At 36.7% G+C, this 25,735-nt stretch overlaps 1 protein-coding gene across 1 annotated transcript in view; it reads right to left on the bottom strand.

Annotated features, from left to right (window-relative positions):
- The window catches only part of FTSH12 (FTSH protease 12), a 34,406-nt gene extending 12,898 nt beyond the window's left edge, over window positions 1-21,508 (bottom strand). Inside the window, exons 1-10 of the mRNA XM_086420057.1 lie at window positions 20,929-21,508; window positions 17,967-18,151; window positions 16,360-16,586; window positions 14,728-15,005; window positions 14,338-14,415; window positions 13,989-14,231; window positions 13,758-13,898; window positions 13,481-13,648; window positions 12,412-12,524; window positions 7,645-7,861 (exon numbers count right to left, since the gene is read on the bottom strand). Coding sequence (XP_086276183.1) covers window positions 7,645-7,861; window positions 12,412-12,524; window positions 13,481-13,648; window positions 13,758-13,898; window positions 13,989-14,231; window positions 14,338-14,415; window positions 14,728-15,005; window positions 16,360-16,586; window positions 17,967-18,151; window positions 20,929-21,357 — 2,079 coding nt within the window. The 5' untranslated portion in view covers window positions 21,358-21,508. The remainder of the gene's footprint in view (window positions 1-7,644; window positions 7,862-12,411; window positions 12,525-13,480; window positions 13,649-13,757; window positions 13,899-13,988; window positions 14,232-14,337; window positions 14,416-14,727; window positions 15,006-16,359; window positions 16,587-17,966; window positions 18,152-20,928) is intronic.
- Between the last annotated feature and the right edge of the window lie 4,227 nt (window positions 21,509-25,735).

Genomic DNA, 25,735 nt, shown 5'->3' with positions numbered 1-25,735 from the left:
TTTTCCGTATTTACAACGTCTATTTCCTTCTTTGTTTTAGTCTATGTCGTTGTCAAAATTACAATGTGAAGTTTGTCAATTGTCAAAACATTGTCGTTCTTATCCAACAAGTTTAAATAAAAAGAATTCTTCTTTATTTTCTCTAGTGCATTCTGATGTTTGGGGTCCATCCCCCATTACTTGTTTATTAGGTTTTTGTTATTTTGTTACATTTGTCGATGACTATAATAGATGTACCTGGGTATACTCAATGAAAACAAAAGATGCTTATTCCATATTCCAAGATTTTCATGCAATGGTTCTAATGCAATTTGAAGTAAAGATTAAAATCCTTCATTCAAATAAGGGAGGAGAGTATACCTATGAGGGGTTAAAAAAATTATGTGCTACTCAAAGCATAGAACATCAATCTTCTTGTACTTCTACACCCCAACAAATTGGTACTGCAAAAAGGAAAAATCGTCATTTGTTGGAGTTAGGAAGAGTTTTGTTGATTGGGATGAATGTTGCTAAGCATTTCTGGTCTGAAACAGCTCTTACTACATGTTACATTATCAATCGTACTCCCTCCAACGTATTGAACTTCCAACCTCCTCTGTTGTCCCTTTCTCCTGATCGTTCATTGTTCCCTGTGGTTCCACGAGTCTTTGGGTGTGTATGCTTTGCCCATGTTTTTAGTCTTACTCGCACTAAACTTGACCCTAAGGCATTGAAGTGTGTGTTTCGTGGTTGATCTAATTCTCAGAAGGGTTATAAATGTTATCATCCACCTACTGGTCGTCGTTTTATTACAATATACATCACATTCTTTGAAGATCAGTGTTACTTTCCTCGTCTTGATCGATAATCCCTTCAAGGGGAGTGGTTTCTTCAATCCACTAATGATGAGTCACTTCCGAAGTCCTCTTTCCCAGTTTCACTGCCTTAGTCAATTATTCCCAACTCTACTAAAGAAGCTGAACCACCTATGTCAGTGCTTAACCCTAATCTGTTTAGATGTGTTTACACTAGAAAAGGAAAACAAGCCATTGCGGATCCACCATGCCATACTACTAAGGAGCTAAATCCAGTTTCGTCAAATTCCAATGTTCCCATTACACTTCGGAAAGGTAAACATACTTGTACTTCGCACACTATTTCTTAATTTGTTTCTTATCATGATGTGTCTCCATCCTATCGCTCATTTATTGTTATTTTGTCTTCTGTTTCCATCCCATTCAGTATGAAAGAAGCTCTCTCTAATCCCAAGTGGAAATAGGCTATGGATGGGGAAATGCGAGCTTTAGAAAAGAATGATACTTGGGAGTTGGTGTCCTTACCACAAGGGAAGAAGTCAGTTGGGTGCAAGTGGGTGTTTACAGTGCAGTACAGGTCTGATGGATCAGCCTTCTTGCATGGTGATTTGCAGGAAGAATTATACATGGATACTCCTCCAAGAATTATTTTTCCTAATACTGATGGGAAAGTTTGCCGTCTCAAGAAATCATTATATGGTCTCAAACAATCTCTGCACCCGTGGTTTGAACAGTTTCACTCTTTTATGCAAGATGTGAGTTACAAGCAATGTCAAGCTGATCACACATTGTTTGTCAAGCAGAGTAGACCTCAGAGTACAGTTCTTATTGTGTATGTCAATGACATTGTCATTATAGACAACTGTCCTACTAAGATCCAAACTTTAAAGCATTTTCTTGGAAATCGTTTTGAAGTAAAAGACCTTAGACTTCTTAGATATTTTTTAGGTATTGAGATGGCTCGGTCCAAGACAGGCATTTTTATCTCACATTAGAAGTATGTGTTAGATATGCTCCATGAAGCGGGTAAACTTGGGGCTAAACCAATAGATACTCCAATCGAGCTTAATCACCGATTGAGTGACAGTGATAGTAAAGCCCTTGAAGATATCAGTCGTTATCAACGGTTGGTGGGTCAACTCATCTAACTATTTCTTACACGACCCAACATTGCCTATGATGTCAGTGTTGTTAGCCAATTCATCCATACCCCTCGTACGACACATCTTGATGCTGCCCTACGCATCTTTTGATACCTGAAAGGGTGTCTGGAGAAAGGCTTACTATTTCGTTCCCATGGTCACATACGTGTTGAAGCATGACCGATGATGATTGGGCATGCTTTATTACTAATCGTCATTCGACTTATGGGTATTGTACTATAGTGGGTGGAAATTTGGTAACTTGGCGCAGTAAGAAACAATCGGTAGTCACCCGTTCCAGTGTTGAACCTGAGTTAAGAATCATGGCTCTTGGCATATGTGAGTTACTTTGGTTGCGATTATTACTACGTGAACTTGGTTGTTTACCTCCTATGCCCTTTCAGTTGTACTGTGATAACAAGGCGGCCATTAGCATCGCTTATAATCCAGTTCAACATGATTGCACCAAGCACATTAAGGTCGACCATCATTTCATCTGGGAGAAACTCACTTCTGATGACATCTGCACCATCTTCGTTCCTACCAAACAACAGTTAGTCAACATCCTCACTAAAGCCTTGAGTCACAAAAATTTTGATAGTCTTATGGGCAAGTTGAGCATGTGTGATATCTTTGCTCCAGCTTGAAGGGGAGTGTTCATAGTAGTTAGTTTAGTTTAGTTTAGATATTTTAATCTATGTTTATTTTAGTCTTTTTACGTTTATGTCATTTTCTATCTTTTCCTACTTATTTGTGTAAGTATATAAACAATACACAAGATAATCAATCTGATTTTTTCCAAATTTTCTTCTCCTCTTGCTCTTTATCTCCTCAAAAACCCTAGATCAATTTCTACAATTCCTTGGTAGGAATAATAATGACGACCAGCCACCTCACTTTTCATAGATATATATATATATAGGGAAGCGTTCGAAGGCCCTAAAGAGAGCCAAACATTTTTCAAAATAGGGGTTAGAAGTTTCGGAATTCGCTAATTTTTTGTGAGGACAATATCTATGATGAAGAAACCATCCTCACCAAAAATCAGCTCATTCCAAAACCCTAGTTTACAAGTTGAAGAATCATGGACCGTCCAATTTTTGTAAACGACTTTTTTTTTTTTTTTTTTTTGAAAAAGTATAATATATTGAAAAGGAAGGAAAAACAATATACAAGGAGGCCGAGAAAGTCTCACAAATAGCTACAAAAAGAAAGCAAGAACATCAACAATTACATAAAGAATTCCATCTAAAGACAAAATCATCAAAAGAAGTCCCCTTGAATTGAATATTCTGATTGGACCATAAGAACAATAAACCCAAGATCTCTAAGAAGCTGTTGTGATCACTCTTCATTTTGTCATTGAAAATCCTATTATTTCTCTCGGTCCACACCCCCCAAGCAATAGCCGAGGGAAGAATAGTCCAAAGAAATCTTTTTCTGGGAGAGAAATCATTATTGGCCCACCCTTCTACCAACGAGGAGAACTTACAAGGAAAGACCCACTGAATACGAAATAACCCAAGAAAATAAGACCAAATTTTATGAGAAAATGAGCAATGGATTAAAATATGGTCAACAGACTCTCCATCTTTCAAGCAAAGCGGACAACAATTAGGTGTAATCCAACCCCGAGTAATCAAGTTATCTAAAGTTAGAATTTTACCAAGATAAGCCAACCATACAAAAAAGGAAACTTTAGAAGGAATAGAGTTGGACCAAATACTGGTTCCCCTGAATGATTGTTCTGTGTGAGTATTGAGCCAATTATGGAAAGATCTAACAGAGAATCTCAAGTCCTTCGTTCTCGTCCATTCCCACCTGTCCTGATTACTCACAACGAGAAGTCGCGAATTCAAGAGCTCAAGGAAAGATGTCACCTCAGTTAGCTCCCAATCATTAAAATTTCTCCTAAACCCCAAATCCCAAGTAGAGCTGGAATCATTGCTAGTCAAACACTGTTGTATAGTTTCATTTTTTTTCCGAGAACAAGCGTACAAAGACGGAAATTGAGTCGCTAGAGGCGATGTGCCACCCCAAATATCCTCCCAGAATCTGATTTTGTCCCCCTTTCCTGCCTTGAACCTAATTCCTTTCACAAACTCTTCTCTAACTTTTTGAATCCCCTTCCAAATACTACACCCATATGTGCCTTTGGCTACACTGCTATACCAACCTAGTCTCTCTTCCCCATATTTGGCCTTGATGATCCTCCTCCAAAGTCTACCCTTTTCCTCCCCAAACCTCCAAAGCCACTTCCCTAACAGAGCTCTATTAGCTAGTCTAAGACCCCTAATCCCCAAACCTCCATTCTTCTTGGGCTTACAAATAACCTTCCACCTGACTAGGTGACACTTCCTTCTCCCATTCCTATCGTTCCATAAAAAATTCCTCATAATCTTTTCCAGTCTAAACTCGACAGATCTCGGAAGCGTGAACAAAGAGAGAAAGTAAACCGGAATACTCGTTAAGGTGCTTTTTATCAAAGTTACTCTCCCCCCTTTAGACAGATACTTAGCCTTCCAAGTACTCAATCTTTTCTCCAATTTCTCAATCACCCCGTCCCAAATTTTTATACTCTTGTATGATGCTCCCAGTGGTAAGCCCAAGTAAGATGTGGGTAAAGTATCATGCCCACAACCCAAAGAGGCTGCCATCAAATGAATGTCACTCACATCTCCTACCCCAAAAAGCTTACTCTTATGCAGATTGATATGCAAACCTGAAATTGCCTCGTAACAACACAATAAAACCCGAAGCACCCTCACTTGGTCTCTGGAGTGATCCAAGAACACCAAAGTATCATCCGCAAATTGCAAGTGTGAAATCAGAGGGCCGTCATTCACCCTAAACCCCGAAAGTCTCCCTAATTCGACAGCTCTTCTAAACAATCTACCCAGAGCTTCGGCTACGATAAGGAATAAGAAGGGGGATAGTGGATCCCCTTGCCTCAACCCTCTTGACCCCCTAAAATATCCAGCCGGACTACCATTAACGAGCACCGAGTAAGAAACCGTTGTGACGCATTTCATAATCCACCTAATCCACTTCGCCCCAAATCCCATTCTCCCCATCATATACTCCAAGAAGTCCCAACTCACATGATCATAAGCCTTTTGAAGGTCAATTTTCCCTATCATCCCATCTTTCTTATCCTTAATTCTTGAGTCAAGATATTCATTGGCCATTAAAACTCCATCAAGGATTTGTCTACCCCTAAGGAAAGCCCCTTGTTCATCTTCAATCAATTTGGGGAGAATAACTTTCAATCTCGAGGCTAGCACTTTTGATGGGGTTAGAAGTTTTGGAATGGGCTGATTTTTGGCAAGGATGATCGCCTCATTATTGAGATCATCCCCTCAAAAAATCAGCTCATTCCGAAACTTCCAACGTATACATTGAAAAAATGTTTGGCACAATGTTTGGCTCTCTTTAAGGCCCCCGAACGCTCCCAATATATATATATATATATATATATATATATTTGTGTGTGTGTGTGTGTGGCTTAACAAAAACACTAGATCTTCTAAGACATTTCCATGTTGCTCAGCTTGTTACTCAAACACATGTTGGCAGGTTTCTTCATAAAAAAGATCTCAACTTTTTCTAACATCACTAAATCCCTAAGTATATATTCATCAAATGATAAAAAAGATTGGGTTTGGAGTTGTGATGGGGGCCATCTCTATGATATCTTTTGACAAAGCTCGAAACAAGCACCCAAGACCTCCCTATCTAACATCTTGTGTGTGTGTGTGTGTGTGTGGATGAGATCTCTAGGTAAAATACTTATGACAAATATTTTGAGAATCAAACAAAAAAATCATCATAAACTTCAAATCAATTTGCAAAGCAAGTGGTGAATTTGTGAGCCATTGCTTTTACATTAGCTTGTAGCCCATTCCATTTGGAGCACTTTTTTGTTCAATTGAGTGTTAATTGCCTTTTACCTGGGTATGTTTTAGAGGTGTGTCAGGGTCGGTACATCCCAAGCTTTTCTTTGAGAAGGAGATTGCTTTGGAGGATCTTCCCTTCGTAGTTTGATTGGGAATATAGAAGGAAAAAAACTGAAGGGTCCTCAAAGGGAAGGATGAGAACTTTCAAAAAATTATTCTCTCTATTAAATCTTTTTTATTATGATGCTCTTTATTTAAAGGATTGAGGAGCATTTGCTCCTCAAATATGTGGTTTTCATATGGCATTCTATAATTTGGGGGGAAGGAGAGGGGGATTGGCTACTTCTTTTCGTTTTTGTTTGGCATGGAATGATTACTACTACTTCTTAGCCTTTTGCTACACATACTTTTTTCTCATTTCATTGTGAATCTTTACACTAATTGAAAAATAAAATCTCAATTTATTTAAATATTTTGTTTATTACTTTGAAGTTGAAGAAATTGTTTATACGATTTTATAGTATACCATCTTATGATCTTATCAAGGTACGAGCTTTCAGCCTAGTACACATAAGGTGAGTTGAGGTACTTTAAAAATGTATCTCACAACATAAGGAAAAAGCTTTAAGGGCGTATCAACATGTTGGGTAAGTGGGGTTTAGTGTGTCGAATACTTCATGCCAGTGTCAGATAGCACACATCCATGTAACAAATGATTTTGCAATAGTAATAGGGATGCATTATAAAAAATAAAAAGTTCCACAACTTTCATTTTGACCAGAAATATATACATATAGGATAGCATTCGGCAGACAACGTTAGGAAGACAATGTTGGGAGACAAAATTTGTCCCATGTGGCTTAAAAGTTTTGGATTGGGCTGATTTTTTGTGAGGATGATCTCTATGGTGAGGAGATCATCCTCACAAAAAATCAGCCCAATCTGAAACTTCTAACCCGATCAAAAGTGGTTTACAAATTAACGGTAAAAAACCAACGGTCCATAATACTAAACCCCTTTTGATGGGATTAGAAGTTTCAGATTAGGCTGATTTTTTGTGAGGATGATCTACTCACCATAGAGATCATCCTCACAAAAACTCAGCCAATCTGAAACTTTTAAGCCATATATGACAAAGATGTTGGCTCCGTGCTGTCTCCCTAACGTTGTCTGCCAAACAAGACCCATATATATATATATATAGGGTCGAGTTCAAGAGACAAAGTGTTTTGTCTTATATGGGCTAAAAGTTTTGGAATGGGCTGATTTTTTTTGTGAGAATGATCTCTATGGTGAGGGGATCATCCTCACAAAAAATCAGCCCATTCTGAAATTTCTAGCCCCAGTTTACAAGTTGAAGAATTGTGGACCGTCCATTTTTACCGTTAGTTTGTAACCACTTTTCATGAGGTTAGAAGTTTTGGAATGGGTTGTTTTTTGTGAGGATGATCTCCTCACCATAGAGATCATCCTCACAAAAAATCAGCCCATTCTGAAACATATAGGACAACTTTGTCTAGAATTTTGTCTACCACTCTGTCCATATATATAGAGAGAGATATATAGATAGATAGATACAAATTAAAGTGGAATTTGAAAATAGTGGACTATCCAATCAAGGAGCAACTTTAGGTTACACCTTGATATGGTTGTAATGTAGGAAAGGATTTATTTTTGCCAATGACAATCACCATGGTGAGGAAAACTCCTTTAAGTGATACTAACAGCAAAAATCGATCTCCTTGAAACAATTCTGGATGAATGAAAAACAATGAACATTGATTGACCAATCAAAAAATACTAATGGCTTGCCTTTTTGAAGTCCACATCTTCTGCAAGCTGTATTCCTGCACTGTGCACAACAAAAATTTGTTCTCGCTGCTTTGCATCTGGTAAACCAATGTATAGACGACGATCAATACGTCCAGGACGAACAAAATCTAGGTCAAGTTCATCTGGTCTATTAGTTGCACAGATGAATATTACAGCTTGTCTCAATGAAAACCGATCAACACCAGTTTTCTCTTTCCTGGAAATGGGGCCATGACTTGAGTGTGAGAATGCATTGATTGAAAAATAAAAAATTAATGCGTCTGAGATAGAGAAACATACCGTACTTCAAATCATTAAAATTTTCCAACAAGGAGACAACAATTAATTCAATCAAATTGTCCATCTTTGTTGTTTTATCACCAGCACATAAGTTGGCCTACTAGTAATACTAAGTCTTGATTCTTTGCATGTTAGCACAGACAAAGAGTTCTGGCTTTTTTTAGGTAATTATATATATATGAGGGGCGTTCAGCTGACAAAACACTGCCAAAACTTTTGTCCTATGTGGCCTAAAAGTTTCGGATTGGGCTGATTTTTTGTGAGGATGGTCTCTATGGTGAGGAGATCATCCTCCAAAAAATCATCCCAATCTGAAACTTCTATGTCCATCAAAAGTGGTTTACAAATTTTCAGTAAAAAATCGATGGTTCACAATTCTAAAATAATTTTGGACTTAGAAGTTTCAAATTGGGCTGATTTTTGGTGAGGATGATCTCCTCACTATAGAGATCATCCTCACAAAAAATCAGCTCAATCCGAAATCTCTAAGGCACATAGGACAAACGCTTTGGCAGGGTTTTGTCATCCCAAGATTGTCAGCCGAACGACACCCTATATCTATACAATAAATAAAATAATGATTGACAAGCAACCATTTATAGATTCTTTCAAATTGGATGCAGAAGTGCAATAAAACTAATTTGTTTACCTCTGTTGCATTTGAAAGGTCAACATACATCCAAAGATCAACATCCAATGGTGCAAGCTGAGAGGTGAAGATTTTCTTTTCAAGAAACTAAGACTTACGTCCAATAGTACACTAGAATCTTTGAGAGGATTTTATATTACTACTTAGATTATAGCAACTAATATGCCGCAAAAGCACTGCAGACCAATCTATATAATAGAACACAACTGTAGGGCCCACTTTTGTGGGGACAAACATCCATTCAGCTAGGATGAACATCCAATCCAACTAAAATTTTTATGGGGCCCACTTTATTGTTTTTACTCTTCACCCCCTCTAACTTTACTATATTTCATCGTTTACTCCTTTAACCCACTTTATTGTTTTTTCATCTTTTACCCTTTAACCTAAAAAAAATATTAATAATACCCCTCAACTTTATTTTTTTCACTTTTACCCCTTAATCCCAAAGAGGATGCCCGTGCCATAGGCACAGGCGAACTCTAGTCTCGTTATAAGTGACATAGGAACTACGATTCGGTTAAGGAACCTAAGCATCTAAGGTACACTCGATGCATTAGCAGGGCATGGTAGCCATCATTGGTACAACCCACCAAGGTTATCTTCTGTGTTGAAATTGAGCTCATCCAGAATGTTACCTTCCATTGGAAAATCAAAGGAAGCACAAAGAATGGTTGAAAAGAGTCAAAAACCCTATAGGGCATACCATTCAATGTATTCTGGACTTCATGTTGATGCTAGAGCATCTTGGTGGATAGGGTTGTCAATGGGTGGGCTTGGCTGATCCCTAACCCAACCCTAGAAAGATGGGCTCTGCTCTAGTCTGGCCTTAAACCCCTATTGAGCCTGAAAAGGCCAAGCCCTGGCCTATCCCACACAAGACTGGGCTCGGGCTTTGTTTTGGGCTTGATAAAGTGCTAATTAATGAAAAAGATCTATAAAATCAAACCAGCCTTCCAATGGTTACGAGTAGTTCATCATGAAAGTTGGCAAATGGGGACCAACCATCTTTCTGAGTGTAGTAGATTAGAATGTATACATGAGGAGAACCAAGAACGAGGTGCAACAGAAACAGAAGCAACGTAAGAAATCAGTTGTGAATTCTCAGGATGATGTTGATTCAGAGATACAAAGAAAAATTTTAAAAATCTTGGATTGGAAATTATCATGCATATCAGCCAAGGTGGAAATCAATCATTCTTTCTATTGCAGAAAAATCATGTTATGAACCTACTCCTGTGTGATCTGTTTCATTTTTTCTGCATTTGAACATTCGATATAAACTCAAGTGAAACTACTTAAGGACGATTTGATGCACAAAAAAGCCTCTGAAATAACACTATGCTTTGAATCAATCATGTAACATTAAGTTGATAAGGAGTGTTTTCTTTATGGGTCTATCCATTAACTTCTAGGGAGCTTTGGTATGACAAGGCTATGACAAAAGCCTTTTTTAACTGGTCTATCCAAGAACTTCTAGGAAGCTTGGGTATCACGATACTCATTTTTAAAAATGCATGAAGAAATGACCAAGAAAGATGTCAAAACATGAGGTTTCTTTTCTAGTTTTTCTACAGATGGATTGCTGCTGCATGTGGCAATAAGTGCAACGCCCTGGTAGATGAAGTGTTTCTCTATTTTAAACTAGGCTTCTTCTTCTTTGTTTTGTTGGTTCCAGATCAAGGCCCTAGCCCCTATTTTTTCGACCAGCCAAGCCAAATTAGTGGGCCAACAGATCCAACTGATCACCATATTGGTGGAGAACCACACTTCTGAATGTATGATTAAAAATGCGTCCATTCACATAACTAGTTCCCTAATTGTTACAGTTTGTGGAGCTTGATGGTATTGATCAACAAGAAGATAATGTTAATCAACCCACAGCTTACGGATATTTACAGTAGTTCTCTATGAGATAAAACATTGTAATTTTGGCTTGGCCTTTTGATCACAGTGAAATCGGTGTGGATCTATGGACGTATATCAATCATGAGGGAACCACGTAAATCTTTGTGTTGTGTGCTTGATTCGTTGATCTTCGATCTTGAGGGAACCAAGTTGTTTGAACACAGTTACAAGTCAGTTGGAATTCGCAAGCATCAACTTTGATGACAAAATTAGGGCTCTTTTGATTTTATCCGGGTCAATAGATAGTTAAAACAACTTGGTGATATTGTACGCAATTCTTTAGGAACAAAAAAGTAGTATGATGATGTCTTTGATGTCATCCTAAGCAAGGAAGCTCATAGAAAATCATCGGGTTCTTCGGGCGAAACATCAGGACATGCCCCAAATGCTAAAGAATGATAAAGTAAGATGAACAGAGAAAATGATAGCAATGGACAATTAAAGTTGAAAAATAGAAAACCAGACCTCCACAAGGGAAGGAGATGGTTGTTGGAAATGCAACTAAAAACTGTAGATGAAAAATGATTGTAGATCTGTGAAGCAATAGCCAAAAAGCAACAATCAGAGGAGGTCAAGATTCAATAAATATCTTTGATGATAATATCTCAGATACCCTAATTCATTTTTTTTTAATACTTGATAAGAATCATTGATTATAGATTCTGGTGAATAGTTAGTTTCATGCTACTTCGCACAAGGTTTCTCTTCACAACTATGTTCTGGATGATTTCAGTGGAGTATATTTGGGCGATAATGAAACCTACAGAATAGTCAAAAGAGGTGATACTTAGAAAAATCAATCAAACGGAATAGTGTTGAAGCTGAAAGATGTCAGGCATGCACTCAATCTCAAAAGAAAGTTGATATCGGTTGGCCAACTTGTCGACTCTTTATCCATGATAACTTTCATAAGTGGTCCATGGAAAGTTAGAAAAGGAACTATGATAATAGCTCAGGGTAAGAAAGAAGGCATTTTTTTGCTTAATTTTCAGTTCTAATAGCTCCATTGCAGATGCATCATCCGACGTAGACACAAGCACATCACATCTCAGACTTAATAAGCAAAAATGAGATGAAGGTTCTACTTTTGAAAGGAAAGTTTCCAAGACTGAAATCCATAAATTTAGATTTTCGCGAAGAATGGATATATGGCAAACAAAGGAAGGTCAGTTTCTCAATGATCGAAAGGACACTAAAGCTTGAATGATTAGAACTAGTCCACACTGACGTGTAGGGACCAGCCAAGGTATCATATCTCAGTGGCTCTCTTTACTTTGTCACTTCTATGAAGATGCAACTAAGAAGTTATGGATTCATTTCTTGAAGCGTAAGTCTAAAATATTTGGTATGTTTATGGATCGGAGAGCTTTAGTTGAAAATAAAACATCTATAAAGCTGAAATGTCTCACATTAGACAAAATAAGAGAGTACTGTAGTAATGAGTTTGAACAATATTATGTGATAAATGGAATCAGGAGACAGAAAATGATTCCCAAAAAGCTTCAGCAAAATGGTGTACCTGAGAGTACGTGCAAGTGTGTGTGTGTGTGTGTGTGTGTGTGTGTACAAAAACACACATACATATACAGCTATGGTGACGTTCGGATTTGAGTGGTTGCCCGAAGCCCCAACCAAACTTCAGGTTTGGTTGTGATTTACTACCCCAAAGGGAGTCCAACAAAAATCCAACATAAAAGTGATTTTGTGAGTCCAATCAGTCTCCCAAACCAATATTCCATATCAACCAAGAATGGTAATAGATTCGTCTCCCATTTCCTCTAAAAATTAGCATTTCTTGACATGCAGCGTTATACTTGATCTTCCCTTTTCAAATAACTAGTTCTTCAGTATTTTGAAGCAAAACCATTGGAAAAATAGAAAGAGAATGAGGGCAGAACTAAAATACATACTCTCCATCAAGCTGCGCAATCAAAGCCTCAAATGTTGCTTGTGTCCTTGGATCCTTTCTTGCGTGTCTACCAGCAATAGCATCAATTTCATCCACAAATACAAAAGAAGGTGCCTGTAGAGAGAATGTGCGCATAATTCTAAATAAAGGCAAGTTGTTCGCAAATATAAACATTGCCCTAGTTTCCTGAAGTGGTTACATTAGTTCAGGAGAAAAAGAAATCAAAGTTTCAAAATTACATAAATTTCCTTACATACATTTTTATAAATTCATAAAAAGAAAATAAGAGAACCTGTTTTGAAATTTGGAACTTAAAGACAGTTTTCAAACCATCATGCCGAACTTTCCTAAGACACCATCATGAATGCAGTCAAGATGGCCGCTATATGAGCGAGTATGTCAACTTGTTAACCAACCAACTCCTGTAAAAGACTGATCTATTGGAAAGGGGGGGAACTATGAATATAAGAGGGTCACGGGGCTTAAATGGGGTATGACACACCCGAGAGTGGAGGAAAATATACACTCAACACTCTCCCTCACTCATAAGGGTGGAAAGAATCGAACCCGTGACTTATAGGAATCTCGCGCTCTGATATCATGTTAACCACTACTCTAAAAGACCTATCTATTGGAGAGGGGGAAAACTCTGAATATAAGAGGATCACAGGGCTTAAATGGGAAATGACACACCCAAGAGTGGAGGAAGATATACACCAACAATCCTTCTCACCCAAAAGGGTGGAAAGAATCAAACCTGTGACCTATACAGACCCAGTGCTCTGATACCTTGTTAACCAACCAACTACTCTAAAAGACAGATCTATTGGAGAGAGGGAGAACTATGAATATAAGAGGATCATGGGGCTTAAATGGGGTATGACACACCCGAGAGTGGAGGAAAATAGACACTCAACATAACTTTTTCCTACTTGTCTTTTCAGAAAACCTTGGAGCTAAATTTTTGCAATCAATTACAAATACAAGCTTGAAAAATCCTTCAAAATAACTAGCATTTAATACAGATGTGAAATTGAATTTAGAAATAAAAGTTTTAAGTATTTGCTTACATTTCTCCTAGCAATAGAAAAAAGTTCATTGATCCTTGCAGCGCCACTTTTTTCACTATCTGTGAACTCTGCACCAGAGGCGAAAACAAAAGGCATGCCACTTTCTTTTGCAAGTGTCCGTGCGAAAAGTGTCTTCCCAGTTCCAGGTGGCCCAGATAGAAGAACACCCTGTCATCTCCAAAGACAACTAGGTAAGAGTATGTCTTATAAAACAACTTACATGGGAACTCCAACAAAGAGAAATGCTTCTATCAATCAAGAAACCAGAACAGGTTACCCGAACAAACTGCACTTGTCTCTCATAATACTGCATAGGATTTCCCATATAAATCATTAACTCGTCAAGAAGATCCCAAACGTCACCTCCTAAAACTACTTCTTTATACATGGATTTTGTTTCTCCAACATCTCCGACTGGCTGAACAAGTATTAAAAACGATGAGGTCGAGAAATTTATGCCTAATTTTGATTACTAAAAGAAAACCACTAGGGAAGGAGTCAGACTTACTAGGATAAAGTTTTCTGCATAAGCCATATCAAAAAGTTGGTTATATTTTTTGTACAGATAACGTTTAGACGTGATGTGTAGGAGCATTACAGATTCTCTAATAAACCACAAAATCAGTATTCCAGGAACCAATGCAACCAAAACTTTAAGGAAGTAATGGATTTGCCTCTTCTGAAGGAGATCCACCTCAACACCGGAACTCGAGATGATCTCAAACAAGTAAGGATCAAGGGGAATATTAACCTACAAAAATGCAGTTGGCCTTAGGCATACGAGGAAAAATAAAGCTGTTGGCTTACTTTAGGAAGCAAATGTAAGAAAATTCAGATGAACAAGAAATTAAACTTACAACATATTCTAAAGGAAACCCTTCTTTCATTGTTACATATAATTTCTTCAGATCCTCCGTGAAGACAACAGCGGCAACCTATAAAAATGAAACCATGGAACTAAAAATTTCTACATAATTCTTAGCTGGCTCATGATAAAAATGAAAATTGCAAGTATGAGCGTATGTATTATAAGCATTATTTCCCTTTTTTAGATATCCATCTGTATAGGAAGTCCATTGCATGACTGAGAAATCTAAGATGCAACATGTCAACAAATAAATGTACAAAAGTCCTCAGAAAAGTTTGATAGATTCAAATAAATGGCCAGGCCCAGCAAGAAGACCCAAACAAACATATTTATGAAGTTAGAAAACCCACAATCACATGTCAAAGTAATTGAATTTTACCTCAGAACAGTCAAGTTTATTAAGAAAATAAGTGTACGGAAGTTTTGGACGGTAGCGCCACCATCTCTTAGAAATCCATAGTGCCCTACTTCCTTGGGTATCTGAAACCTTTTTTACTACATCTTTACGAAGACTCTTCTCAACTTCTTGCATGTCAAAATCAACTACATACTTAGCGTTTACAGAATCTACTTGCTCAGCCAACTTCTCCTTTTGGAGAATTTCTTTCCATGTAAGAAGTCTTTCACGCCATGTATCTTTACTTTCTTGATCTTCTCCTATGAAATGAGCATGAATATAAATAGAAGAAAAAATAGTGCAGATTCAAAAGTTAGTCAAATCTACATTTAATAGAATGATATCAATACTTCAGCTAACTAATAATTAATTAAGCCTCGAGAGGAAAGTCTACGGTGATATATGCAGATATTCACTTTTTACTTCGATAAGAATAAACTGAATTAAATAAGTAAAAGATATTGAAACAACAAGCATGGAGGAATAATGTTGAATAAATTCACCTAAAACGTTTCCACAATTTTAAGAAGGTTTTCCAAGAAATACTTGAAGAGTTGCGAACTCATGATCAAGTGTAATACTCCTGGAGGCATTTGAAAATGCAACCAAATTTTCATGCTTCAAAGGTGTATCACATTTCGGAAGATTCCATGGGTTTTTGTCCCGTGTTTAAAGTAATACAAGCATGGGAGGATTGTTCCTCGTTCTTAAGCTCGCTCAAACTATCTTGATGACAACAGTAAAGTGAAACATGTTCTAGTCAAGGGAGTCTAATTCCTAATTGTTTCCCGTGAAAAAAATACAGTGCCTAGAAGCTCGTTAAAGTAAGTTCTCACAATAGGGTCCAATTTTCAATCTGTTTGTATTGATCAGTCTTAAGGACAAGCACGTAAAATTTAACAAAAGCATGCTCATATGGTTGTACCTTCTTTTTCTTGCAAATCAATTTCTGAAAAACTTGATAAAGGAGGTAGAAAATTCCTTCAACAAGGATGGAGATTTGAGTACCCACAAGCCAAGGTACAAACACAGCACAGAAGAGGCCATACCCTCATTGTGCTTACACTTTATCCAAAGACAATGACCAAGAAGCTGCTACAACTGGTATTGAACTCCACATTTTCCCAAATCCATTCATGCTTATGAAGGTCTTGAACAATGAATTTGTTTATTTAGCTGTATATCATTAGGACTTTTTACGAGGATGCAGTATGCTGATCTACTATGTAATAGGACATTTATGATTATTTATCTTGAATGTGGAAATAGCAAGAAACATTTTCTCTTTTCTTTACCTATAACATAAATATTTTCTCCTAGGGCTTGATATCATTTTTTCAGCAATGATTTGAAGTTGACAGCACTCAAAAGGTGAAAATAAGCTTTTCAATTGCATAATAAAACACATGCTCTTATAATAACATATGAAGAACCCACAAAGAAGTCCAAAATCAATAATAAGACTTAAAATTATGCTTGATGATCCTATGAGGAACACGTGATAATGAATGCAGAAAGAATTTTAAGCCAACTCCTTCATTTTCTGTCAAAAAAGAAAAAAAAATAAGAAAGAAAAGAAAGGCTATCTACAATTTTCAGCACCATGAAACCTACCTGAAACGGCCAACTCTTGCTTCAATTCCTTCTTTTGATCAGGATTTAACCTCGAATCACTATCAATGATTTGTTTTACACTCTCTTGAGGAGGCCCTGGATCATCATCCCATGCATTTTCCCCGACATAAGAACTGTCATGGACAAGTGTCCCATCAGGTCCTTCAATGAACTTCTTCATTTTCAGACCCTTGGGCATTGTCTTCCTCCATATACCCTTCTTAAATCTGCGGTAAGAATGAAAAGTAGTAGTGTTACATGTATCATTTGTCGTCAAACATTACCAATCCATTGAACAAGTAGGAGGATGTAGAATGGTGAGCTCCAACATAACCGAGTTTGAAAATTATATTAGGGAGTCACAATGAATACTAAAATACCCTTAACTTAGGTGCTTGCTTAGAAGCCAACTCTAATTTTTTAAAGAGGTGAAAAACAATAGAAGCTCTCTACAGATAAGATATGGCTAGTGGAATGCTAAACATGAAAAGGGAATTAATCTGAGTTATTGACTGAGGATTTTCCTTTGGGACAGAAATTGTCCATGCTCAGAAATGTTGGGGACAAAATAACAGAGCTGAAGTTAGAAAAAAGTGCAATAATTTCTACCTAAAATAAGGGATATAACTATGCATGACTTATATATTTATATAAATATTTAAATATTTGATAAAAGCGGCCCAGATGGCGTCAAATAAAAGAACAAAGGAAAACAACAAGCCTGACTATAGCTACACAAGGCACAAAGCATCCCACTTAAAAACAAAATCTTCGAAGAACAACCCAACAAACTCCTTGCTTAATCTGCTCCAATGGAATAGCCAACCCAAGATATCCAGAATAACATCTTGAGTAGACTTCTCTTCACCATGGAACACCCTACTATTCCTCTCTTTCCAAAGACTACAACAAACTACAAAAGAGAGAATAGCCCACAAGTAGCTTTTCATGTTGGAGAAAACGTTAAGTGTCCACCAACTAAACAAAGAAAGTATGTCCCGAGGAAAGACCCAACTCAAATGAAAGAGAGACAGAAAGTGGGTCCACAGTAAGGCCGAGTATGGGCAATGAACGAGAATGTGATTCCCTGCAAGGAGTGCTTAGGCGCAAGTCAAAGGCTCCAAAAGGGTGAAAGGAAGGCTGAAAATGATGTTGATATTTGTCTGAAGATAGGGCTCAAAATAGAGTTGAATAGCAAAATACTATTCATGTCGTCAACCCCAAAATTTGGCATGAGAGGTAGATGATGATGATGATGTGATGAAAACTTTAGCGATCCTACTATCCTTGTATTAACTCTATCTCACTACATAGACAAGGCAAATCTTGTGTGCATGCATTCTTGAAAGTGAGAACACAACTTAGGAAGTAGAATAGAAAATGTTGCATGAAAGTCACAATCAACAGGATAATTTTGTTCCCATTGTTACTTAATTGATGATAAAATCCCACCAAACAAGATCTTGAAATTAATATGTTGCAATAAAAAGATACCTCTACTTTCAAATTTCAACTATGACTCCATCAGATAATAAAAGTGATCCGTGAATGTTTGTCTTTATGAATGAAGTTACAACAGAAACTTTCACATTAAATAGTGCACCTACTCCTTGATGTTACTTGGAGTTGGCTCAGGAATCAATGCCTCCATATATGCCTCGGTCAATTCCTTCTTGCTTTGGTGATCTAGACGAGTTCTATAAGCCACATACATTCTTTGAGAAGAAATTATGACAACTAAAACATAGAAAATGAGGACACCGATTCGTTTAGGCTCCCAATTCTTGAGGTCCTGAGATAACAAATGATGAGATCATTGTTGTTAGTTGGTGTCTTGGTAGTAAAAATAACTGTAAAAATAAATCTATGCTAAAAAATGTCAAGATTTTAGAATAAAGAAGGTTATACTCGACACTGAGTGAAATATTTCTCCATCAATCTTTCCACCACACACCCAATAGAACAGGATTGTGGAAAGACCATCAAGTTCTAGATTCCACTTGTTTGCTGAAAATGTTGCAATTCATATGTTTGATATATCAGTCTTTCCTGGCAAGGAGTCACATAATTCAACCAACATGCTCTCAGTCCTTCCTGGTAAGGAGTCTTTGTTTGACACTTGGTGTTGCCATCGTTCTCCAATATGAGGTTTTCCACAAGAATATCCATCTTAATAGATATCTAACTAAAGAAGAGTATAATAAAACATCTTTCCATTCTATAACATGCCTCACATCAGGATTTCTATGGAACGAGATTTTGCGGCTAGCATGTGTACCACGGTACTGGCACTTTTAAATATTTGGGCAAAAAAAAAAATTGGTATAAAGAAATGTTTTTGTGCTGAAACATATAAATGTTGACTCAAATGACCAAAATTGAGCTTGGTAAAATGAAATGGTTAAATAATTGAAAATTAAGATTGGCCTATATGATCCCAAATAGGCTCCACGAGCTTGTTTGAGAAGTTCAGTACTCTAATGGTTTTGTTTAATATAACATGATTCGGCTACATTCTCCCTCTTTAATTATTTTATGTAGATAGCATTATTCTTATGGGTAATGATATATGTGGAACAAAAAGAATCAAAAGCAACGGGCAGCTTCATTTTGAGATGAACCTAATTCATCTCTGTTACTTTCTTGGACTAGAGTTCACTTGCCTTTCCTTGCAGACACCTCGTCCCTGTAGGGGTACAATTTTGAGCTGATATGAAGAGCACAATCAATTGATAACAAAACCATTGATACACCACTGGAATGTTTAAGCTCACTCACTAATGGGGAGTTATTTCAAAATCCCAGAGTAAGGTTCATGGGAAATTTGTTTCTATGACTGCATATTGACTTCCTATCAGGTATCTTATGCTTTGTTCTGAGCCCTTTTGTAACTTAAGCCCAATTAGTAAGTTTGCAAATTGTACACTTATTATCTGTGTATACTTTCTTTTTTGCAGTGAACAGTATTTTACCCCCGAACTTTTCAAAAGGCCAAGAAAGATTTCATGTCTTTTTGAATTGTAGGTACAAAACATGTTTTCTAAAATGGCTGTTGGATACCACTAATTCCTTTTTTGATTCAATCTCTTCCGCTATTTATTCTATCCAATCCAATTCCCCCGCCAGTCCCAACCATCTCTCTCTCTCAAGCACACATTTCATCGAAAACTGTTGGTATGTACTCGTTGTTGGCATTGTCAAACATATGGCATACTGTGAGTGGTGATTTTGATGTATAAGAAGCTCTCAAACAGTTTAAAGTTTTGTAATTTCTGCAGAGAACCCAAGTGGGTCCATCACATACCAAAGTGCACTTGTCATCCTTGGGGATCCCTTTTGAATGTTTTGTTGTTCTGAGGTGTATTAGAGTGAATTCCTTACTATTTAATAAATAGTGATGAGTGGGAAAGCGACCAGCTCTAGAGTAGGTAACAAATCCTCCTATTAGAAATTGCGCTTAAAATAACTCTCTTTTTTTAATTTAATTTAATTTCCCAAGTTATCCATGAGCATTAAACTAACACTCTCAATTTTCTAGACAAGCATTTTTGTAAAAAGTACTCTAATAATTTCATTCTCATAGTTACTATTGGTTACATTTGTATGCTGAAAACAAACCTAGTTATGGTCAAATCATTTATTTAAAGCTTCTTATTTGACCTGTAAAGATTTTGAAATGTTGGAAATTGTGAAGTAGCGCCATGGAGTTCAAGGCAAGACATTCTACGCTCCACAGTATGTTCGATTGAATTTTTAAATATTGAAATTGATTTTAACCAAACTTTTCCTGTTAATATTTTCTATTTCTTGAGTGTATATTTTCCTCCACTCCTGGGTGTGTCATACCTCAATTAAGCCTTGTGATCCTCTTATATTCATAGTTCTCCCCCTCTCCAACAGATTGGTGTTTTGGAGTAGTTAGTTGGTTAACATGGTATCAAAGTGCTAGGTTTGTATAGATCACAGGTTCAATTCTTTCCACCCTTATGGGTGAGGGGAGCGTTGAGTGTATATTTTCCTCCACTCTCATGTGTGTCATACCCCAAGTAAGTCCTGTGACCCTCTTATATCCATGGTTCTCCCCCTCTCCAACTGATTGGTGTTTTAGAGTAGTTGGTTGGCTAACACTATTGAGTGCAAATTGCTAACCATAATCCGGATTCCAAACTACTCTAAGTTTTTATCATCGTTATATGATGACTCCCTTCTCTCATGAGAAAGAGAAGCATGAAATAATAGTTTCCCGTCCTAGCTCTAAAACATTTTCTAAAAATCCGTGGTGAGGACTAAATTCAGGGAATCTTTGGGTTATGTAAAATGGATAGTTGCCAACAAGTAGTCTTCCTGTTCAATACAACCAATTATTCAAATTGATATCAAAATTGTCGTGATTAACAAAACAATTATTTACAGAGTTAGTCCTCTGCCAAATTACCAAGCAACAAGTAATCAATCAAGAAAATTCAAAATTAAAACTTTTACCAACCTAATAATCATTGAGGGCAAAGTCAAATATCGACACACAAAAAAAAAATGCAAAATGCTTGAAAAGGATTTGATAATAAATACCTTCCAACGCTCCCAATTGTTCCAATTGACAAACTCAGGAATCAATTCAAACCTGAGCCGATCAAACGAAACCTCGCCCTTCTTTGCCACATCCCTAACAGAACCAACAAACCCAGCCACCTTCACATTAGCTCCTCCTAAATCAAACCCAGTTTCCTTCTTCACCAATTCCCCAAAATTTGACAAAACCTGCGCGGAACCATGACGAATTGAACGAGAAATTCTTGACCACGAGAAATTATTATCTGACCCATTTTCATTCAAAGAAGCAGAAACCCTTAAATTCAGGTTTTGGCGGGAATGCTTGGTTGTTCTATGCTTCAAATGTGGTGATAATGTTTTGAGAAGGAAGAGATTTGCTGGGCTTGGGTTCAAGAATTTCGAAGAGAATGGAAGTTGGTTTGCTCTGTAATGGATTGTGAGGTCCATTTGAGTGTAAAAATGGAGAATTTGAGAGAGAAGTTTGAGGGAAAAATCTCTCTTTCAAGAATTTGATTCTCTGCTGATATGCTTAGCTTGGTTTTTCTGGGTTTTATCTCGTCAGGGTTTTAGCTAAGGTGAATCCATGTGGAGAAAAGATTTGCTAACTCAAATATGAGCAAATTCGAAATTTTTTGACATTCCAAATTGATTTCCATCTTTGGAGGTAAAATGTTTTCCTCTATCAAAAGATTTTCCCATTTTCTAACTTTATAACTCGACTTGACTCGGATGTCTTTCGATTCAAATAAAGTTGAGAACTCGCAAATTGACTTCAACAAGTCAAATGAAAGTATAAATATTTTAAAAAGTATTTTTAATATTTTAAAATAAATATTGTGTATATGTATACATATTTATTCTGAGAAAAAAAAAAAAAAAGGACTGATTTTCTAACTCAAACCTGAAAGAATAACTCAAAAACTCACTAACATTGAGCTGACTCAATGATTTTGCTATTTACTTACCTCTTTCCCTATGCAATTTGGGATAGCTCCCTTGACCAATGACTATGAGCAACTCTTTTTTTTTTTTTTACTTAATAATTCATTTTTGAGTTGTGCTGGAGTAACATTGAAATTGACATTATTTGGGACATTGGTGTGCATAAAATCATAGATGCTTTTCACTCGTATCTCGATGAAAAGCATATATGATTCTATAGACACATCCGTGTTAACAATGTCAATTTCAATGTTACTTCAATATTTTCCTTAATTTTTACGTTATACCCTCACCATTTCTACCACTTATAAGTTACACATGTAAAGTTAGTTTTGTTACTTTATTAAGCTTAGTTGTAGGTCAAGGGAGGCAATTTTTACTAGAGAAGGTTAAGGTATTAAAATACCTTAAGAAACCTATAACAAATGTGGAAGAATCCAAAGAAATAATAGAAAATCAAACTAGACCCTCCATTGGGAAAGGACCTCTGCAAAATTGCATTGGTCCTTGCTTAGGGGACATACCAAACAAAATTATGCATGATCCTAGTCCTAAGAATGGTTAAGGCTTTTTCTAACTTGACCCATGCCCTAAGCACGGACCTGCACTAAATTTGGGCGTTTTTGGCTTTGGGTTCTAGAATGGGCTTTGTTCTCGAGTGTTTTTGAAGAATTTGGGTTGAACTCTCGTACTACAAGGTTCTAGGTTGCTCCTAGGATTGACCAGGCAATTTTGGGGTGTCTACAAGTTGTGGGCCCAAATCTTATTGATTTTCATGCGCATAGTTGCACGCTCACACAAATTGCCTTTTTTACTCATTCAATTTAATCAATTTTTCAAGAGGGTATTCTTTATGTTAGATTTTGATTTATCATGGATGGATAAAATCTTCTCCAATAGTTTGTTTATTAGATTGATGATAAGCCTTCGGATGACGTGAGAAATTGCACCAATTATGTGTGACAAATTATGTTTACATGAGGACACACGCTTATAATATTTAGAATCCATTAGGTATGAGCAAAACACCCACAAATTTTATTTGTATTGTTTTTTCCTTTTATAAATAGCAAAGGATAAAAGGAATACGTCTAAAGAATTGGATTTTCTTATTGATTTTTAATTGTATCATTCTAAAACAATCATTACTTTACTTTAAATATTTTGTTAAGGAGTTACAACAAAAAGTTGAGATAATGGAGGACATTGAAACTATCTTCAGCTCCCAAGAGCATAAATACGAATGGTATACAAGAAATCTTAGATACAATTAAGGTGGAGCTAGTATTTTCTTCTAGGGGGGAAATTATAATTAATGAAGAGGTTGAGGAGCTTGAACGTGACCGGTTGGGAGGAGAAAATTCAAGTGTTTATGTTTAGAGATAAGAAAATGGTATTTAGATCATTTCTCACTAGTATCTAACAGAAAATTGAAAAAGGCAATGCCTTCAATTTAAAAACATAGGTATCTCAACTATTCACCAAAGCCTACCTAACCTTAGTCTTCTTTAATAGATCAAATGTAGAATGACTGTTAGGGGGCGGAGCTAGGATTTTTATTTAGTGGGGGCAAACTTATAGTTCATTGGAGGGCAAGGGGGGCAAAAATTGGAGGGAGATGAGGGAGTGGGGGCGACAGGGTCAAACAGGTTATGTCAGTAGGTCAAAATCCTTGATTTCTCTTTTCAAAACCAATCATCTTCAACCCCTTGAAAATATTTTTACTCTAATCTTCAACCTTAGAATTAAGTCTAAAGAGCAAGAAAGGATTTTTGAAGTAGAGGATGATGAGGCTTTTTTATAGAAAATTCTTGGATTTTCTACAAATGATCAAAGTGTTGTTCAAAACTATGGGTTGAAGATGAGGTCAAAGATTAAAATTAACTTACCATAGAATTTGCAAAGCTTGAAAATGTTTGATTTTTTAGTAGAAAAATAATAAGGGTTATTGGTTATAGGTTGAAATAGAAGGTACTTGGGTAATTCTTTTTAGTCTAGAGAGAAGAAGAAGGTCCAATTCAAATATTCACTTGAGGGCTCTCAATCATCCAATAAATTGGGAACAAAATCACCCAAATTAAGACTAGGGGGTGTTTGGTTCAGATTATAGAACTTGATTCTTGATTTCAATTATAGATTGTCAAAATCAGATTGTATAAACTGTTTTTCAAATATCCAAATTCTCGTTTGGCTAAATTGTTTTTGCAACCTGATTTTGCAATCGAAAATCATAATCTCGTTTGGCTAACATTGTTTCTGGAAATTGATTTCATATAAAAATCTACCAAATTATATTTTTCTAAAATAAAAGGATAAAAATGTATAAAAAATATTGAAATGCATTCTTAATCTTTGCCTTCTACTTTGATAAAAATGATCCATAGGCTACAACTTTTTGCTAAAATTTGAAGGAGAATTTATCTAACAATTTTGTTAACCTTTCGTATTAAACTTTTTTTTTTTTTTGAAATGTCAACAGGGTTAGAGTAGACCACACCAACTAGAGAAAGCCTCTGCAATCTTGAGCAATAACAGAAACAAGGTTACAGGGGAAGGACCCACTATCTAACTTGAAACACCCCATCGAATCTTAGGTGGAAGCAAGAATGTTAGTAGCTATGTTAGCTTCCCTATAAACATGGGAAAAAGAGAACCCATGGAACCTAGGCAAGAGCCTTCTAATGGTAGGAATTAAGTGGAGTATGCTCCAAGGAGTAATCCAATGATCATTGAAGATATTGACTGCCATGAGGGAGTCCGATTAGACCCGAATGTAGTGGCAACCTTTGCCAATGCTCAGCTTAAGCCCTTCAAGGATAGCCTATAACTCATGGTGAATGACTGAAACAGGGTTGGCTCGACCTACAATAACAAGTAGCACCTTTCCATCATGATCTTGAATTAAGGCTCCAAATCCAGCACAAGTTTCTAAAAAAAAGTCGTTAGTGTTAAGGGCCCAAGTACCAAACTCAGGCTTGGACCAAGAGCAGAGCGCTCTCCAAGGATGAGAGAAGATTTCATTAAAGTCCCAAGCATGAATGAAGCTTTGATTACAGTCTGAATCATTGATTCCTCTCAAAGAGTCTTCAAACTTGATTCAGATTTCATCTAGAATAATGGAGATCATAGAAGAAGGGTTGTTGAACTTATTTTGAAAAATCATGTTGCATCTCTCTCCACAGGTGATAAATGAAGATGTAGAACAAAGTTTGTTTGATACCTTAGACAGTTGAGTCGCCTTTGAAGTTAGAGCTAACCCACAAAATCTCTTCTTCCCAATCACTAATGGTTCGGTTGATCAAGCAGCTCCTAAGAATTTACGACCAAAGGTATCTAGGAAAGGAGTAGCCATTGAATAAATGGTTGGTATCTTCTTCTTGTGTTCACATAGTCTGCAAGAGGTCTCCACTCTCAAATCCCAATCTTTGAGTTTTCTCATGGTCTTTAGTCTTCCTTTGAGAGCCAAGCAAGCTATGAAGTTGTGCCTTGAGATCCTGAATTTGTTTCACACAAGATGAGCCCAGATAAGCGACGATGAATAGTTTATGAAGACTCTAACAAGTGAGCTGACCAAGTAGTTTCCATTAGAATTCCCTTTCCAAATAACTGTCTTCGATGCCATAGTTTCCATGGTGTATGGGGACAAATTCAAGAAATAACTTTGTTTTCGATGCAATGGTGTATGGGGACAAATTCGAGATGTTGAGAGATCTCATGGAATGAGGCTTCCCTGCCAATTGGAATTTTCCAACATCCCTTTCTAATGATAGCAAACACCTTTGCTTTAGGTTAGCTCTATAATCATATTCAAGGTCAACTAGAAACTCAAATTTCAAAATGCCCAAAAGGTACCAAGGTTCCTCCCAAAGCTTAGTCAACTTGC

This window comes from Akebia trifoliata, chromosome 13, assembly GCF_017979445.1.
Source record: "Akebia trifoliata isolate Shusen 1 chromosome 13, ASM1797944v1, whole genome shotgun sequence".
In the NCBI taxonomy this organism is placed as follows: domain Eukaryota; kingdom Viridiplantae; phylum Streptophyta; class Magnoliopsida; order Ranunculales; family Lardizabalaceae; genus Akebia; species Akebia trifoliata.
Note: the sequence above shows the minus strand (reverse complement) of the source record. Positions and strands in the feature narration are given on the sequence as shown.